This window comes from Saccopteryx leptura, chromosome 2 (genome assembly GCF_036850995.1).
Source record: "Saccopteryx leptura isolate mSacLep1 chromosome 2, mSacLep1_pri_phased_curated, whole genome shotgun sequence".
NCBI lineage: Eukaryota > Metazoa > Chordata > Mammalia > Chiroptera > Emballonuridae > Saccopteryx > Saccopteryx leptura.
Window position 1 is genome coordinate 214,971,880 of NC_089504.1, and position 19,646 is coordinate 214,991,525.

Below are 19,646 nucleotides of genomic sequence, written 5' to 3' on the forward strand. Positions count from 1 at the left end.
TAGCCAGTTTCCACTTGGTTTGCCATGAATGTCTTTCTGGGACGTTAGTCCCAGATAACATAGTTCTACCTTGTCACTTGGTAGCTGTGTTGTTTCACTGGGCCCGAACGCTGCATCCACCTGGCCCTGGATGAACCCAAATGCCTTGTCTGTCTGGCCCTCCCTAGGCCTGAATACCCTGTGACCCATGGCCTATTGTTGGCATCTGACTTCTTCCTGTGTCCCCCGCACCCTGCTGTCCACGTTGCCCACACATGGTTATCGTCAGATAGGAAATCAGTCTGATGTCCTCATCCCTCTTTATGGAAGGGACCGAGCAGTGGTAGCTTTGTCCTCTGCACACCTTATTTGTGGGAGCTGCTAACATGCTCAGGAAGATGAAATAGCCAAAAATTAGAGGAGGGAAGGGGACCCGACAGCCTGTTCCCAAATGGAGAGGTGCAGGGCACAGCACAGCTGACTAGATCAGACAGCAGCCACAGCTCCGAGCTGGCACCCACTCACACCTTCCAACTGGTGCTCATGAGTACTGACCCCAGACACGACCTGTCAGCAGGCCAAGGAAGGTACCAAGAAGGAGAGAAACTCCCAGCAACACTGTGGTAGTGAAACGCTTTGTTTTATTAAGGACACGCAAATCCTTTGTCTATGTGATAGCGTCTCATGCTCAGTCCCACTCGTCTTGGTGCGCGAGGAGCTCATGCGGGTGGTACCGTGTGGTATATACATCAATATACATACAAAAACACTGAGGAGTGTGTCTTAGCGATGGTTTTTTGGCTGAATTACATTAATAGAAAGTATCCAAATTCTAAATTCAAATTAAAAGAAGACAACCCAAAGTCTGGAGAAGCCAACAGCTTTCGTGGCTCACTTTATGAACATTCCACAGGTTGTGCCTTTAGCTATTCCTGGTCACGCCCAGAAGGACACCCCCAGTTTCTCATGCACCACCAGCCCACACTGGCCGACAGGTGTTCTTGGGGCTGGGGACTCGTCCCTCCAAACAGTGAACAGGGAAGTGTAGTGCAGTAGGCGTTGCCAAGTCAGACCCTGTCCCTCCCCACCCTCCTGTCGTGTGGATATAGTGTGTGCTGTGTGCAGGGAGAGGTGTTCACAGGACACACCAGGGATCACGACACACAGAACTGAACACACATGACCACAAGTACTCTGCCCTTCCCCTTTATACAGCTGGGATGGTGAAAAGACTTCTTTTGAGAGATTTCATAGAATTTAGAGATGAGAAGGCTAGCTGATTTTTATTTCTCTTGCTGGATTGAATTTATGGCTGGGGCAGACCTCACATTTTGGTGTAAATATTTTAGAAATGAGAAGATCCATCGGTGTTGTATTTTTTGTTTTTGTGAGGGAAGGGGCACGCAGCCTCTGCACAGCTCTCCGAGACCCCTCCTCAGACCTGCACTGTGAGGGACCAGACCCATGGCTCCTCAGTGTAACTACTTGAAATTACTGTACAAGAAGCACTGTTTTTACAAAATGATTCTACAGTCTGGAGATCAATGGAATTGTTTGAATAAAAATAAGTTCCAGAGAAATTAATACTTGGTGAGATGTTGGCTTGAACATTTTAACATAATTGTTTTTGATTACAATAAAAATCTCCACAATAGGAGAACACAATGAAAAGTTAAATGAAGACCCAGACTCAAAGTCGCAGTTCTTTGGTGTCCCTCGCTGAGGAGAGGTGAAAGCTGACCCTGAGCAGGTGATTAGGGCTGAGCAACACGGCTGGGATGATCACCCCCAGCCTTGGCCCAACCTGGAGGAGCTCTGGCTCACGCCACAAACGTGCCACCCCACCTGAGACTTTTCTTCAACTCAGCCTTCCTGCCAATAGGACGGCTGCCCAGCGGCCTGGACTGGACAGTGATCAGTGTTCTTGAAGAACTAAAACTTGATATTTGGCTAACAAAACAGAACAGAAACCCTCCCGACCCCCTGTGGTCACGAGTACTCAAAACTTAACATTTTTTTTTCAAAAAACAAAACAAAAACCACAAGTCCTTGGCTGTGTCAACGTTTCTGTGGAGCCTCTAAAGTCCAGACTGAGGACATTGGATGCAAATTGCCACCTCCAGGAAACAGTTGTGTGTCTAATGCACAGTGAGCTCAGGAGGGACAGTCTAAAGTGCTCAGCTTCCTGCTCTGTCTCATGCAGGAGTGGATCAGCCTTTCTTCCTTTCCTGTTCACAGGTGAGTGGTTTCACCATCCTGTCCCAGGGGCAGGGGCTGTGCAGGCCTCCTGACCTCCCACCTTCCTCCCCAGCAACCTCGGGCCAGGCCTGGGTGCTCTCAGGACTGAGCCCTGCACTGGGCCTGCCCCCCTGGCTGGTTGCACATGCCCAGCTCAGGAAAGGTGCACAGCTCAGGGTCCAGGGGGACCACACACAGTAAGGCGTTTGCTCACCTGAGCAGGAGGGAGGCTCACGACTGCTTCAACCATCATCTGACAGAAAGGAAGGCAGGACTCAGGGGACAGTACATGTCTATGGAATGTATTACCATTGGGCTTTGTCATCAAAATCCACATCTCTTTTAAAAACTAAGTCCATTTCCCCACCCCCATTAGAAAAAATAGCATTTATAGCGAGAAGAATAAAAACACAGGACCTCCCACCATGTTCTTGTGGGTGTAGAAGAGCCTGCTGTGGGGATGGGCCGGCACCACCAGACACCTTTCCTGGGACGTGGAAAGAGAATCCCAGGGCGCTGTAATCAGACCAGACTCCGCGACGGTGGGGGCCTGCAACGCCCTCTGACTGGCTCCGGAGGAGCAACCACCTGACACGAGAGAAGGCTGGTGTGGGCGACACTATCTCTGAACCTGCCGAGTCCCAGCAATATGTGACCTGCCACCCAGAACGCCTCCCACGGGACATGGCCACTGCGGGCTCCATGCTCTGCGCCCGTGAAGACACAGGACACGGGTTACACAGCTAGAAGACACATAGATGTCGATGCCTGGACTGCAGTGTGGGGTGGCCATGCCCCACCTCTCCCCCTGGCTCCCACAGGATCCTCCAGAACCATGAATCGACCAAGGCTAGAGAGCGCTTCCTTCGCCTGCTCCACACTGACCCTGAGTGGAAGGAACAGGCAGCTGGTGCAGGCCTCTGATACGGGTAGGGGTGCCCGGGCCAGTCCCCGCCTCAGTCTGCCCTGGGCCGTCCTTTGTGCTGTAGGGTGTTGAGCAGAGTCCCTGGGTCCCCCCAGATGCCAGTAGCACCCCTTCCCTGCCATGACTATGCCCGCGGCCTGCTGTGTTGCCAGCTTTCAGCCTGAATACTTATTTTTCAAACATGTCTTTGAAAAAGCTGTAAAGAATAATCTAAAAATATGCCGTAAGTGGTGTTTTCCAAAATGAGTAACTACGAAACTTAATTATCTTTCTGTCCCATGAAGACCTCTGGATGGTCGTTCACGTCTGACAGGCTCAGAAGAGGGTGCGGGGTCTAGCTGGTCACCATGTGGCAGCCCCAGTGCACTCCTGCTAGTCCCTAAAAGTTAAACATGTTTTAAAACCGAAATGAATGGCCACGTTCGTAGCTGATTACTAGGATACCCGCCTGTGGGGAGCTGGGTGGTGGGAAGTGTGGACATGGGGACGTTCTTTAGGTTACTACCTCCTACCTCTAGCGTCTCATGTCCTCCATAGAGAAATACTTCTTCTGCAATTAAAATAATGTGGCATAAGAGTGACCTGACATAATTACTTATATTATAAATCATGTTCCTAGCTCTGAATAAATTATTTATTCAAGAATTTCACACGAACTAATTGCTATTCCCTAAGCTTAAGGAAGCCCTACTCAGTAGAACTCAATTTCTATCGTAAACTGAGGTTGAAAGCAGTCACTGGGTAACTGAACAGGGAGATGGTGCCGCACAGGTCCTGGAGGGCAGCACCGGCTCTGCCCCCGCCACCCCCACCCCCAGCTGTGTGCCTGTCCCAGTCCAGATGGGAGGTTCTGGGGACAGCGCTGGACCCCGGGCACCTCCACACCCCCACCGGTGGTCAGGGTGTGAGAGAGAACTGGTCCTGCTCGGTGGGCTTCTCCACCCAGGCGCCCAGCCCCGCCTTGATGAACGCCCGGAACAGGCAGGCCTTGGCCGCCTGGTATTCCCTTGCCACCAGTTTGGACTCATGGTACATGTTGGGTTTGGTGATCTTGGAGCGCATTAAGTTGGAGGGAACCTGTGTGAAGATAAAAAAAGAACACCAAAAAACAAGTACAACCTTTTAAGAGGTAGGAGTAGAAGCTAAAATGCAAGATGTTAAAAAGAAGTGGTGTTGAGCAGTGTGCTGGCTTCTGAGGGTGGGGCCACCAAGTGAGGTGCCTCCCACAGAGGGACTGTCCTCCCAGGAACACAGCTGGGCGCCCTCAGCAGCCCATGTACCCACCCCAAGGAGCCGCCTTGTGGATAAAGGCAGTGCTTCTGTTCACCCACAGTTGATGCAAATGTCCACTTTGAACATTGTAGCTATTCAGAAACCACTGTGTGATGTACATTTGATCAGTGGAGCACCCCCACCCCTGCTGACTACCTCACCTGTGAGCTCCTGCAACTTGTTTATTTCTCCACTTCAAGTTCAATACCAGGTTCATAATAAACAAACATTACTGACTTGACTCACAAATCAGAGAAAACTAGTATTATTCTGATTTACTATATAAGGTCTGAGTAGGGGAAAAGAGGGCCTTGCGGCTACTACTGTAGAAAAAGGTCTAAAACCCTTCCCTGGCGGGTTTAAACGAGCCCAGCAATGCCTGTCTTCCTGGGTGCCCGTCTGAGGTGACAGGTTCCTGGCAGGAGGGCCGGGGAGGGGAAGCTGCCTCTGGGGCTGAGCTGCTTTCTATCTAAAGAGCTGGGGCCAGACTCTGGGCTGGACACCACCAGCAGGAACAGGTCTGGAAGGGTTGTGTGGACAGTGGCGGGGCTGAAACAGGTTGGACAAGCGGTGGGGAGTGGGGTGGGCATCGCCACGGGGGCGCCTCAGTACCTTGCCGTGCACACGCATCCAGCGACAGTACAATGCGTGCTTACACAGGCGCGACGCTCGGCCCAGCTCGTCCTTGCCCGTCGTGGCGTTGATGACCTCGATGGTCGAGTCGCCCACCGTCCAGTTGACGCTGAAGTTGGGTGCCTTCCCTGGCTGCCGCGCTTCTGCATTGCTGATGCCTGGAAGGGAGAGACAGGCAAGGTGACACGGAGCCCTGGATGACAGGTGAGTGGGACCAGGCAGGCTCACACACATTCAGTGCTACCTCCTGCTGCCCAGAAATGCAATGTCTGCTGGGCGGCAGGCAGAAGGTCCACAGAACTTATAATCGTGACTTCATAGCACTTCCAACCACTCGAGCTGCAGAGCTGGTAAGCTGGGCAGTGTGTGCTCAGGTGGCAAGCCACTTCTTAGCTCAGTGTCTCACAGAGTCATACGGGGCCCCTTCTCAGTGTATTACACCCAGGCCCCGATGCCAAGGCCATCCTGCCTCGCACGCCCTGTACCCAAGACACAAGAACCAACTTCTTTTTTTTTTTTTTTTTAAAGATTTTATTTATTCTTTTTAGAGAGGAGAGAGAGAGTAAAAGAGAGAGAGAGAGAAGGGGAGAGGAGCAGGGAGCATCAACTCCCACATGTGCCTTGACCAGGCAAGCCCAGGGTTTCGAACTGGTGACCTCAGCATTCCAGGTCGACTCCTTATCCACTGCACCACCACAGGCGAGGCAAGAATCAACTTCTTAAAAATTTTTTTTAAATTTATTGATTTTAGAGACAAAGGGAGAGAGAGAGAGAAAAAAAAAAACACATCGATTTGTTGTTCCATTTATCTATGCATTCACTGGTTGAGTCTTGTATGTGAACTGACCAGGGATTGAATCCACAGCCTTGGTGTATCAGGGTGATACTTTAACCAACTGAGCTACCTGCCCAGGGCCAGAAAACAACTTAACATGTCTTCTTACCACATTTCAACAATTTCTGGGAGTAAATGCTTTATTAATTTATTTTCACTCATCCACTCAAGGCCATGACTCTGCTAGCTAAGTGTACCAGTGGCCCCATTTGTCATTGCTGACATGTGCATTCTAAGAAACCAGCTTTGTCTGGTTTCCTCTCTGGTCTTTGAGTTACTGACAAGTCCAAATTCCATGTGGCTGAGTTTTATACTCACCATTTGTAGCCAGTGTTTACTTTTAGTGCAGTGTAGTCAAAGTAACTGGGACAAGTAATGAGTTTGGATTCAATTACTCATGACAGTGACCATGTGATGGACTGCAGAGCAGAGCAGTGTGACAGATGAGAGAAAAAAGTGTTAATTTGTTATCAAGTATGTTACTGAAAGGAGACCACTGTGGGCCCAACTTCAAATGGAGTCTCTATCCAGCAACTGCTCTAAATCACACCTGTGCCAGGCAGGGTCCCCAGTGAGACAGAACAGTGGGGTAGGTGGAGAGTTATGAGGAGGGATTGGCTCCCAAGGTTACGGAGGCTGAGAAGTCCCATGATCTGCTATCTGCAAGCTGGAGACCCAGGACAGCTGTTGGTGTAGCTCTGTCTGAGTCCGAAGGCAGAGAACCAGGGTCCGACAGTGTGCGTACCAGCCAACAGGCAAAGGTGAGGTGAGCCATCCCAGCTCTATCAGGGTGGTGGGAAAAAGGGATGAACTTGTATGCAGGCCTCCGTGGATCTAATGTGGGTGAGCACCACACTGGGGAGGCAGTTTGCTTTTCTGACTCTACCCATCAAATGCTAACCTTATTTGCAAACACTCTCCCTGATGCCCCCAAAAAGAACATGTCCTTTGGGCGCTCTCAGCCAGTCAGGATGATGCAAAAAACGGACCATCACAGACCTTAGTTTTCTGTGGTTTATATCCGAACCACTTCTTTCCTGAACAGGCTTTTGGGTTTCCTGGAATTTCTGTCTTCTTGTTTTCTGTTGTTTATAAAAGAAGCATGTTCTTTCACCTAGTAGAGACCATTTGGCTTCTCAGGTTATTTGTGAAAATATACTCACTTTCTTCTGAAAGACATCCTCTTTCGAGCTCTGCATGATGCTCTGCTCTCATCAGAACTGTTATCAGAACTGTTACAGGCTTGCTGCTGGGTTATCCTGTCATCACACTGCTGGTTTATAAGGTATTTATTTCTCCTTGGATCCCATGGTGTTCTTTCTTAGATGTCTGCTTCGTTTTGTTTGAGTATCCTGACTTTTTTTCCTCCGAAAATATACAGTAGAGATAGATCCTCTGAATCCTTGAATATCTTAACATTATTATTTCATCAAAATGCCTAATATTTGCCTGACCTGTGGTGGCGCAGTGGATAAAGCGTCAACCTGGAAATGCTGAGGTCGCCGGTTCAAAACCTTGGGCTTTCCTGGTCAAGGCACATATGGGAGTTGATGCTTCCTGCTCCTCCCTTCTCTCTCATCTGTCTAAAATGAATAAATAAAGTCTTTAAAAAAAAACACAATCTTTTAAAAAAAATGCCTAATATTTGATTGGATTAAAAATTCTATGATAGACATGTTTTATCCTCAGAACTGGGAGTCATTTCATCATTCAGTCTGGCTCCTGGGGCATTGATGAGTGTCATTTTCTCAAATCTCATAAAGATGTTCTAGGAGTGGATCTTCTTCTTTTTTTTTTTTTTTTTTTTACAGAGAGAGAGAGTCAGAGAGAGAGACAGACAGGGATAGACAGACAGGAATGGAGAGGTGAGAAGCATCAATCATTAGTTTTTTGTTGCACATTGCGACACCTTAGTTGTTCATTGATTGCTTTCTCACATGTGCCTTGACCGTGGGCCTTCAGCAGACTGAGTAACCCCTTGCTCGAGCCAGTGACCTTGGGTCCAAGCTGGTGAGCTTTTGCTCAAACCAGATGAGCCCGTGCTCAAGCTGGCGACCGCGGGGTCTCGAACCTGGGTCCTCAGCATCCCAGTCCGAGGCTCTATCCACTGAGCCACAGCCTGGTCAGGTTAGCAGTGGATCTTTTTAAAATTAATTCTGCTCAGCACTTGGCACTCCGTCTCTGTCTCAGTGCTCGTGGCTCTCTCAGCATGGAGATGTTTTCTTCTATTATGTCTTCCTGTTTTCCTTCTGCTGGACAGATCTGGGTGTGTCAGACTAATGCTGTACACCTCTCGACTCTTCTTGTGTGTGCATCTTTCTGCTCTGAGTTATTTGTGTTTTGTTGGCTCGCTTCCCCTCTTCTCATGAGAATGTGGGCTCTGTGAGGAGGATGTGTCTTCTGTTACATCCCAACACCCACAACTGTGCCTACTACACAGAGGGCCAAATAAGACTTCCTTCATAGTTGAAATTCTGGGGTTTTAAATACATGTTGGGAAGGAGCCTAAGTCTCTGGTCCAGAAAGTGACATGTGTGCTGCTGGCCACCTGGCGTGGAGGAGCACCCATATCACGTGGAAACAGGGGATCAGGCCAAACTTCCACTCAGACTGTATTCCCAAGACAACACAGGATGGGGTGCCTCTAGTTGAAAGCCCCCACCTGGTTGACAATACTCCTGGGAGTGGTGACAAGAGAGGGGAATTATAACTTTGGATGCAGAACGGAGGAGACCAGCTGTTGTGACGGGGATCATCACAGACAGTGAGCTGTCCCACCTGCCTGTGTAGTGGAGCTCAGGAAAGACACAAACACAGCATGTGTGTCCTTGTAGGAGGTGCAGTCAGGCAGGGGTTCGGGATCCAGGGGCCGCTGAGCAGTGGGGTGACCTTGCATGAGCCCTGCAGGTCTGTGGCTCAGCCTGTCCAGTGGTGAGGGGTGATGGCGGGCCACTGCTCCGATACTGGGGGTACATTCACAGACAGATGTAACCAAGAGTCTAGTTCAGTGACTGGAAGGAGTATGTCTGCCCTGGACATGGTTTTCAGACAACACTCAGTATAACAACTGGTATTTCTGAGAAATCATCAAAAGAGTTGTCAATAAAACAAATAACTATTTCACATACAGAACATTAAAAAACAAACAAACAGGCATACACTTATGGTAGAATCTGAAGCTTAAAGGCACTTTAAGGTCATTGGCTCAATCTGTTACACAGATTCCGCGTCACCATGTCCATAACACTGGCCATCCTCTCCAGCTTCGTTCTAGTCAAAGAGGCTCAAGTCCTCTCAGGAAACTCTTTTCTAGAGAGTTCCCATCACCAAAAAGTCCTCCTCTTGGACATAGAAAGAGATGTGACAGCCCAGATGGAGCATTCTCACAGAACAGAGATGATGGGCAGGAGGGGACGGAAGTGTGTGGCTGTGACACATGCCAGGTGGGCCTTGAACACTGGCTAAGGTCTTGAACATGTGCAACAACTCATCCCTTTGAGCAGAATGCCCAGTCAGGGTCCCTCAGAGACCAGGGCAGATGGAAAGAATGGCATGTGACAGGAGAAAGTGGACCGAGATGTTCAGAGAGCAAGGCACAGAAGCAACAGCACGAAACAGAAACAGGAGAAAAATCTCTCCAACTTGGAGACGTGATCGTCCAGGTGGAAGCATTCAGAGGAGTGGGGGGGGGGGGGAGGGAGTGACTACATTCCTGGACTTACCACTGGCATGGCCACTCCTAACTCCCGGTACTGGGGCTGGGGAAAAAGGATCACTGCCATTCGGGGGCCTGCTCCTGCCTGGAAAATACACACTCTCTCCCATCCTCATTCATACTTGTGTTCTCTCTCTCTCTCTCATTTAAGGCTTTGCTATACTGGTTCAAGCGTCAGCTGTTTCATCAACTACTTTACATGGTGGCACAGCTTCCCCCTGGCAGGGGCGTGCAGCCTTCTCCCTGGTACACCAGCAGCATCCCCTCCTGCCTGGGTCCTCTGACTCCTGCCCATCTCCCCAGAGCCCCCAGCTCAGACTGAACTCATGAGGACTTGCTGCCCAGCTGCCTTATGGGTTGTTTTGCGACAACAATGGCAGTAAAACCAGCGCTGAGGGAGTCTCCCTCTGAGGCCCCAGGGCAGCCTGCCTGTTACCAGGCCCTGCAATCCTGCCCTGGGACAGTTAAGACCACTGGTCTTTCTTCTGCAGTTCTCTTCAGGCCCTGACTGGGCCAGTCGAGAAGCAGGCTCAGGGGGCCAATGGACATGGACAGGTGCCGGATTTAGGAGTAGCCTGCAAAGCAGACACGAGAGCACTCCAGATGCTTTCACTTCTAAGACAGCAGAAGAGGGAGTCCCGAGTGCTCACAGCTCGCCGCTGAGATTCTCTGAGTCACATACGCTTTTTATGTTGAAATAAAATGAAATTCTTCTTACTTTAATCTAGACAGCATTTAAAAAAATAGTCCATCATCCATTTTTTTAAAATTAAAGGTGTATCTTATTTGATTTGGTTTTTAGGTAATCTTATTTTAGTTGACTTAGTTATCCTCTGGGCTGAATTTACATCCATTTTTGTCCCTCAGGACGCTACAATCTTCTGGGCGCCACGGTACATCATTCCCTTTTTAACACGATGTGATCTCTGTGATGAAATGTGCAGGGAACCAGCACGACCAGCATAGCCTAAACTGCAGCACACGCACATTCACAGGGCTCAGGCACAGCACTGGGGCTGAGGGGCACAGCCCCAGGGTGCTGGCTACAGGAGTGTCACCTCCCACATCTGAGGTGTCAGGACCCGCCCCCCCCCCCCAGATTCCCTCTGTCTGTGGCAACAGTGGATTCTATACTCCAGGCAGTCCCTGTGCGGCCCTCGCAGGCTGGTCCTGCTGCGCCATCCCCTGTGGACCCCGTGGGAGTGCCCTGTCTCAGGTGTCTTCTCCAAAACTACTGCCTGCACCAATTTGAGCTCTCTTCATGGAAAATCAACAGCAAAACACCACTATTTCCAAAATAAAGCAGTTACCCAAATAAAATACGCCAAACAGTTTGTGTTCCAATATAGACTGATGCGGAATGCTGCTGCTGCCCGTGGGCCCAGCATTTGACAAACATCCTGCTTCCTGAAACTTGCGTGTTGTCCCCGTACTTCACAGAACTCTCACACTCATCCAGAAGAATCATGGAGGGCATCTGTGTGTCCTCGTCACTAGGAGAGGGAGAAACTGAGGCAGACACTGCCAAGGAGGCAGGGCTCCAGCTGCCTGCTGGGTAGGCTTGGGGAGGCCCAAACCACATGGCTGGGAGCTTTAGGCTTTGGGGTTCAAGGTGACACTAGGGACAGGAGAACAAAAAGATTCTCCTGTTATTTCATGTTTTTAACAAACATGTGGAGCACATCGACGACTTTAAGGTCTCACCTTGCAAAGGCCGCTCTTCAGTATCTCTCTATAGCCCTCCATGCCTGCATGCACATCTGATGCGATAAAAAGAACCTGACTTACAAGTGGGTGCTCATTTCAGTGCCTGAGCAAGACGGTCCCATCTTCTCAGACTTCCATCAGGGCTGCGACGCCGCTTAGCGCACGTCAAGACAGCAATTAACAACTATGTGGAACGGCTCCTGTGCACCATGGATTTCACACACACTGTGTTAAGTGTCTGTGAATCTAAGAGACAAGTGATGGCCGAAATTAAAGAAAGCTTTTGCATGCAGACTGCAGAGAGTAACCAGGAAACACCGCTTTCTGACTCGCAAGACACCACATGACGCAACACTGACACTTCGTGCTTCCAGGACGCCCCGTGGGTGCAGATGCTAGTTCCAACTTTCCCGCAATCAAGTTTTATCAGACTCTATTCTTTTCCTTTAATAAAATAATGGTTGAGGTTAGGGAGCTGTAAAGTTTGATCTGAGACAACCTCTGTGTTTGTCCATCTGTGCGTAACTCACATGCTCTGAGAGCCATGCTGCCCAGTAACACCCGCACGGCTTAGGTCTGGTTAGTGACGTGCCTCCAGCTGGACCACACGCACACCAGGGACACGCGGTTAGTGCAGGGTTATGGTTTTAGTCCTGGGCTTAACAAAAAAAATAAGTAAAATGATAGAGTCAACAAGATAAAAATACCTTCACTGTGTCCTTTACAGTAAGGGTGAACTGAGAAGGTAGGACCCTTGAATTCAAAAGCTCTTGTTCACTTTGCTGCTAGCTACTGAAACTCTAAAAGAAAAACAACAAACAAACCAGTAACAACAGGTGTATAGGGCACGTGAAGGACACCCCCGACACACGGACTTGTGGGCACAGTGCACTACATGCCCAACTTCCGAAAGGCAAGCTGGGGGGGGGGCGGGGCCAGGGCAAGCGGCCACCCACATGGGCTGGCTCTGTGGTGGCAATCTGTCACAGTGACCCATTCCTGATGCCCAACCCAGCCGTCTCAGGCAGCTGATGCATGTAATTTCCACAGCATCTGTTTGTCTCTACGCAGAGGCAGTGCTTGAATACAGACTTATCAGACAGATGCGGAGGAGCCACATCTGGGCTGCCGCTCCTTCACACATGGCGAAGGTTTCAGTCAGTGAGAGAGTAACCTTGCAGCCCTCACACACCCCGAGACAGCCTCCTTCATCCTTTCAGGGCAGCCCAGGCTGCCCTCTGAGGAAAAGCTACTCCACATGCAGCTCCCCTGCGGTGTTTCTGTTCACATGGTGTGGACACTGTACACGAGTTCATCTGAAAGAGACGAGATCACACTCTGGGGATACTTGCCGCTAAGCAGGGGCTTGTTGAGGGTATACAGAGGGGGCAGGTCTTCTATGTTCGAGATCCGCTGGTACATGGCTCTGGAGAGGTGGTCCCCATGGTAGAGGCTGCCCAAGATGATGCTCGAGAAGTAAATCGGCTCCACGAAGATGCTGAGCAGCGAGCCCTGGATGCCCACCACGTTCCACCTGCAGGCAGAGGGACACACCTCAGCGCAGGGCACACCCCCGATGCCTGCCCACCAGTGTGTGCAGCGGCCCAGGGTGTGCATTCTGTGTATGTGTTGGCCAACAAGATAGCAGTTAGACATAACTAACAGAGAAAAATTGACTTAAAAATCATTTTAGCTGTGGGACAAGCTTGTGCCAGGACATACTTACTGACGTGTGAAGGTTAGTTCTAACAAGTTGGGAGACACATTTCTTGTGAGAAAAATCAAAAGAAGTCAATATTTTATTGCTTCTGATAAAAATGACCACACTAAAGTCCCTGAAAACATTACGTCATTTTCCTGTTCCTAGGTGACAATTCTGAGTCAGGCTCTGGGTAAGATGTGGAGGTGGGAATCAGCCACCCCCGGCGGGCGTGGCGTGCTCCGTCACCTGTCCATCACAGCAGCGGTGACGCTATGTGAACAGCATCAGGAGAGGGAGTGACTGCATGACTTTTATTACAGTGATCATTCACATCCTGACAATCTGGGTGTTCGTTTCAGCTCTGAGACACCATCCCACAAACGTGCCACTGCTCTCTCTCTGAGCTCCACAAACACTTCACAGTCCGGGGGGTGTCCACATCCAGCACCCTCACTACTGGACACTAAGTGCACAGGGGCAGAGACAACACGACCCACGTGTTCCCAGAGCTCACAGGCTATCTGGATGAGGACTAGCAGTAAATAGGCAAATACTTGAATCAAGAATAAAAAGTTGAGCTGAAATCAATCTGAGGGAGAGCAGGGTTCCATGGTAAAGCAGAAGAGGGTGCTGCCTTCAGGGAAGGCTCTGTGAGCATGAGCGTTAGCCTGAACTCACCCCAGAGGGGGATGCGAGGCAGAGGGGAGAGGTTCCACCGAGACCCAGTGTGGAGACAGACCGGGGGTCAGGCCTAGGGACAGGGCAGGGCCAGGCTGACCAGATCACCCTCCACAGGGACTGGCTGTTCCTCTGCACAGCGGGCACTCCTGGAGGCCTTTCAGGGACGTGCTGGCACCAGGTAACTTAATGGCAGTGTTTTTCTGAGAGGAACTGACCTGATCCTGATTTGCATTTCAGGAAGCAGTGTGGGGAAGATTTGGTGGGACGACGGGAGGGGGGCTGTAGAGGAGCACCCTCCGCAGGCGGGTCAGAGATAAGTGGGGCAGCAAAATGAGGCCAATTTTAGAATTCTCAGTGCTCCCCCACTCTGTCCGTCTTCCCTGTGTCCACTCTCACTGATGGCCACCAGCTCTGGCCCTCGGGAAGGGTGGGAGGCAGTGCTAGGTGGTTAGATCTGTGAACAGTGTCCACAAGAGCCCTGCCATAAGTCCTGGACCACCCAGCTCCATGTCTCACGCTCAGGCCAAACTCGCCTCCTCGTCCCTGTCACCGGCCAGCAAACCTGTAAGAGAACTCCTTCCTGAACAGAACCAGGAGTCCCCTCTGCTGGGGCACAGGCCCCACCTCCTGCTGCTTCCCCTTCTCCTACGGCCCCCACCCCAGTGCCCATCCTCAACAGCAGTGACCCGACCTTGGAAACACAGGCCAACAAAGTCATTCACTCCTTTGCACAAACCCTCCAACACTCCCATCTTTTTTTTTTTTTTTTGGTATTTTTCTGAAGTTGGAAACAGGGAGGCAGTCAGTCAGACTCCCGCATACGCCCGACCAGGATCCACCCGGCATGCCCACCAGGGGGTGATGCTCTGCCCATCTGGGGTGTTGCTCTGTTGCAACCAGAGCCATTCTAGCGCCTGAGGCAGAGACCATAGAGCCATCCCCAGCGCCCGAGCCCACTTTGCTCCAATGGAGCCTTGGCTGCGGGAGGGAAAGAGAGAGACAGAGAGGAAGGAGAGGGGGAGGGGTGGAGAAGCAGATGGGTGCTTCTCCTGTGTGCCCTGGCTGGGAATCGAACTCGGGACTATTGCCAGGCTGATGCTCTACCGCTGAGCCAACCGGCCAGGGCCCCAACACCCCCATCTTCAAGAAAACCCCATTGTTTCAACAGCCGTCAGCCTGTGTGACATTACCTCTCCCACCATCGCCTCCTGTGCTTAGGCCACCAGAGTCCTTGCTACTTCCTCCAAAGCCACTACCTTCAAGTTCTTCATCACTGAACATGGTCCCCAAACAGCCTCCTGGCCACAGTACCCCCATGTTGTCTTTACAGAAAGTCCCTCCGGGTGCCCTGTCTGGACCCCCTCCGATGCTACCTTCCTACATTACTTGCAGGTCCTGACTCTCCTGACCAGCACGCAAGCTCCCGGGGGGGGGGGGGAGGACTCTGTTCTAGTCACAGATCTGTTCCAGCACCTACACTGTGCACCGGGTACATAGTCAATACATATGCACCGAGCAGGCAAACTCTCCAATTCCTACAACTCGTTCCTCCCACCCTCTAAACCAGGGGTCGGGCACCTTTTTGGCTGAGAAAGGCATGAACGCCACATATTTTAAAATGTAATTTCATGAGAGCCATACAACGACTCGTGTATGTTATGCATTATCCAATAAAAATTTGGTGTTGTCCCAGAGGACAGCTGTGATTGGCTCTAGCCACCCGCAACCATGAACATGAGCGGTAGGAAATGAATGGATTGTAATACATGAGAATGTTTTATATTTTTAACGTTATTATATATATTTTTTTCTTATTTTTTTTTCTTTAGAGAGAGGGACAGATAGGGACAGACAGGCAGGAATGGAGAGAGATGAGAAGCATCAATCATCAGGGTTTTTTTGTTGCGACACCTTAGTTGTTCAGTGATTGCCCCCCCCCCCATGTGCCTTGACTGTGGGCCTTCAGCAGACCAAGCAACCCTTTGCTCAAGCCAGCGACCCTGGGTCCAAGCTGGTGAGCTTCGCTCAAACCAGATGAGCCTGCGCTCAAACTGGCGACCTCGGGGTCTCGAACTTGGGTCCTCCGCATCCCAGTCCGACGCTCCATCCACTTTGCCATCGCCTGGTCAGGCACATTATTATATTTTTTATTAAAGATTTTTCTGCGAGCCAGATGCAGCCATCAAAAGAGCCACATCTGGCTTGCAAGCCATAGGTTCCCGACCCCTGCTCTAAAATAAAAATTAAAACACAGGTTTCCTATCTTACAAAAGAAAAGCATGACATGATTGGATGCTTACCAAAATCACAGGGCACCCTTTCTATGTAAAAGAAGAAGTCTATGTGTGTGGATTTGGGCCATCTTTAGACTGAATTGAGCCTCCTGGGGCCCAATTTAAAACAGTGATTTTGCAGAAAGCTGTATTTGTTATGAGTTGTTAATTTTGAACACATGCCTCATAAGAGAATTCTAGGAGCTTCTGACTGCTCTGGGAGGCCCCAGGTGGAAAGTGGTATGCATACCCATCACTTCTGCTGACAGGCTCCCACCATGAGCCTTACCAAGGTCAGCGAGGCCTAGACCTCACTCGGAGTAAAAACACCTAGTGATGACCAAGGGGCACCCAGTAATGGCCAAGGGACATGTGTCGCTGCAGCCAGGCTCCAGGCCATCAAATGTCCCCAGTAAACCTGTGCAAAGATGGGAAATCTGGTACAGATGGTTGCCAAGTGTCGAACCCTCTCCCTGCTGGTCCCACCCTGAGGGAGGGTGCAGGGTCCACAGTAGTTTGCCAGTGGCACTTGCTGGGGTAACCCTGAAAAGACACACAGGTGCTGAGGAGTGCTCACTTGGCCCTGCTTTGCTCTCTGCCTAGGTCTCTTTCTCTCTCATCTTCCTTACGCCATTTCTTTCTTTCATTCTTTTTTTTTTTTTTTTTTTTTTTTGTATTTTTCTGAAGTGAGAAGCAGGGAGGCAGAGAGACAGACTCCCGCATGCACCGAACCAGGATCCACCCGGCATGCCCACCAGGGGGCGATGCTCTGCCCATCTGAAGCATTGCTCTGTTGCGACCAGAGCCACTCTAGCACCTGAGGAGGAGGCCATGGAGCCATCCTCAGTGCCCGGGCCAACTTTGCTCCAGTGGAGCCTTGGCTGCGGGAGGGGAAGAGAGAGACAGAGAGAAAGGAGAGGGGGAAGGGTGGAGATGCAGATGAGTGCTTCTCCTGTGTGCCCTGACTGGAAATTGAACCCGGGACTTCCACACGCCGGGCCGATGTTCTACCGCTGAGCCAACAAGCCAGGGCTTCTTATGTCATTTCTTAGAGGACAGGGTCAGCATGTTGTCATGCTGGTATGTCCCTGGATCTGTAAAGTGCCTGGTCCAGCTCTGAGAGGCTGAGTGGTCAGTGGCCAGACCAGTAGTCACAGGAGAGCTCTGACCCAAACACAGCCTCCATGGCAACTGGCTCAGAACAGTCAGGACTTGGTCAGCTGTCCTAAAGGTTGTCCCTGCTTCCAATTCGAGAGCACCCAGAGAAAGCCTGGTATGTCCCCCACCAGAGGAGGGCCCACCTGTGGCCAGCTGACCCACAGCCTCCCCATCCCACTAGAGCTGCCCCCATCAGCCTGTGCACAGAGGGGTGGGCCCACTGCTATAGCAGCTCTGACTAAAGTTGCCTGTCCTCCAGGGGGCAGTCTCCACTCCCTCCAACAGCTCCAGGTACAGAAGCCATGCTCACCAGATCTGAGACCCTGGCACCTTTCCACAGCCCAGATGACACAACTCACTGTGAGACAGTGAACTCCTCTGTCATCGCTGTGACCCATGCAGCCCTAAAATGGGTGGTGGCTGCTTTCAGCCAAACTGTCTGCCCACCCAACAGACAGGCAGCACCTGGTGACCCCAGCAGTAGCAGTGCACTTCCCTTCCCTCCCCCAGCCCAGCATGGCCCTCACTCTTAAACCTGCCCTCTGCCCCCATTTCTTGCCCTTCAGACTGGGACATATGGGAACTGCTCTGTCCCTCTGTAAGAGACACAGGACATCTCACCGAGCACCTGCTCACTGCCTCTCATCTGTGACAGCCACTCAGGAGGCTGCTGATTTCATTCCCTCAGGAAAGGACAGAACAGGACAAGAGGACTGCAGCCAGTGTCCAGTGTCCTGGCCGCCAATGCTGTTTCTGGGCCACGGCTGTTCTGCTTGTCCAGCCATGGCCATCTGTTGGTGCGATATCAAATATTAGCCCCTTCAAACTGCATCTGAGTTTATGCAAATGAGGTGACTCTAGGAGGATGGGGACTGGTTGCCAGGGTAACTGACCACATAATTAGAGGGAAGAGGAGAGGAACTAGGGATCATATTGATCGCCAATGACCAATGACTTCATCATGGTTATGTGATGCAAATCTACATAAAACCTGACCATAGGGCTCACGGAGCTTCTAGGCTGATGAGCACTGTGGGGACGCTGGGCTGGAGAGTATGGAATATCCGTGCACCCCTCCCCCCCAGACACCTCTTCCATGGCACTGTCCCTGACTTACAGCCTTTACAATAAAATGGTAAATTAAGTAACTGTATTCCCTGAGTTATGTGAGCAGTTCTAGCAGGTTATCAAGAGCCCAAAGAGGGGGTGTCAAGGGAACCCTGGTTTGCAGCCACATCAGACAGAAGTGTGGTATCTGGGCAGTCTCGTGGGACTGTCCTATGGTGGCTGCACTGACCCAGGTGCCATCATAATCAGCCTGGCTTGTGGACCTGGAGGCTGTGTGGCATGGGACCCTGGAGGCTGTGTGGCATGGGACCCCATCTTATGCCAAAGGGGCTGGGAGGAGCAGGCCATGGCTGTGCTCCCATGTTGCCCTTCTAGGAGCACTCTTCTTCCTTGCCTCCTGGCTTGTCTTTGCTTTTCCTTATGTGACGTGTCATCAGGCACATATCATAGGGGTACCTGTTCATGAAGTTTTGACTTACATGCATGTGTGTGGCCCTGTTTCAATGAGACACAGAATAGTCCTGTGATCTTTCCAGCTATGCCCCTGCATGACTAAGCTGTAGGGACTGCTTTATAACCTGGGTTCTCACCTGTTAGTTATGTAAAGCAGAAACTCATGTTTTCTTTATAATTTGGGCATTCTGTGCCTTGTTTACGAACCTTGCCAAGTGGAAGCCATAAAAATTGTTTGGTGCCACTTTTCACACCAGCTCCTCACTAACTGGGAACCGTCTGAGCAGGCTGGAATGCCCCCCCGCCGCCTGTCCTTCCTCCCTTCCACCGCCGGTGATCAGACCTGATGCTTGAAGACAGTAGGTACCTGCCACATGGTGCAGGAAGAGGACCTGGCCTCTGAGTGACAATGGACTCACCACAGCAGCTCTGAACAACCTCTTTTTGAACTGAATTTTCCGTGTGAGAGAAATAAACTTGACCTAGTTCACATTTCCTCTTAAACAGGTAAACAGCATCCTCAGTGGTGCCTCATGCACCTGCAGGTCTCCTCCAGACTCGTATCCCGTGCCACCACCTCTGCCAGCTGCCACTCAGGGTTCCACCGTTACTTTTCCAACTGAGAGTTGGGATCAGATTTTCAGGTGCCATGAAAAATGATGAGATTTTGATTAAAGCTGCATTCAAGTTACAGATCTGAAAGGAACGAACTGGACTATTAAAAATACACTGCTGGGTCTGCTCTGCTGCCCTTGCTGAGATCATGTGTGACATGAGACAAGGAGAGCTCGCCACCTTGTCTTCCCTACTGTCCTCGTCTGGTTTGGGGATAGGGTGGCAGTAACCCCACAAGGAGCTGGGATCCACCTTCCCTCAGTGGTCTAACCTTTAGAAGAGATTACAGAGCACAGGGATTACTGGCCCCCAAGGCTATGGAGGCCTCACGGAAAGCCCTCACATAGAGTGGTGTTACTCCACTGCGTGGGGGACCCACCATTTTTTCATCA

The 19,646-nt window shown here is 50.8% G+C and overlaps 1 protein-coding gene across 5 annotated transcripts in view; it reads right to left on the bottom strand.

The window, feature by feature from the left end:
• Positions 1-600: 600 nt before the first annotated feature.
• ADARB1 (adenosine deaminase RNA specific B1) overlaps positions 601-19,646 on the bottom strand; it is a 129,481-nt gene continuing 110,435 nt past the window's right edge. For 4 of the 5 annotated variants that reach the window (XM_066370017.1, XM_066370018.1, XM_066370016.1 and 1 more), the window contains 3 exons: positions 12,657-12,838; positions 5,027-5,205; positions 601-4,219 (listed from right to left, as the gene is read on the bottom strand). In XM_066370017.1, the coding sequence (XP_066226114.1) occupies positions 4,040-4,219; positions 5,027-5,205; positions 12,657-12,838 (541 nt within the window). In that variant the 3' untranslated portion in view covers positions 601-4,039. The remainder of the gene's footprint in view (positions 4,220-5,026; positions 5,206-12,656; positions 12,839-19,646) is intronic. The other variant, XM_066370020.1, reaches the window with a different exon arrangement.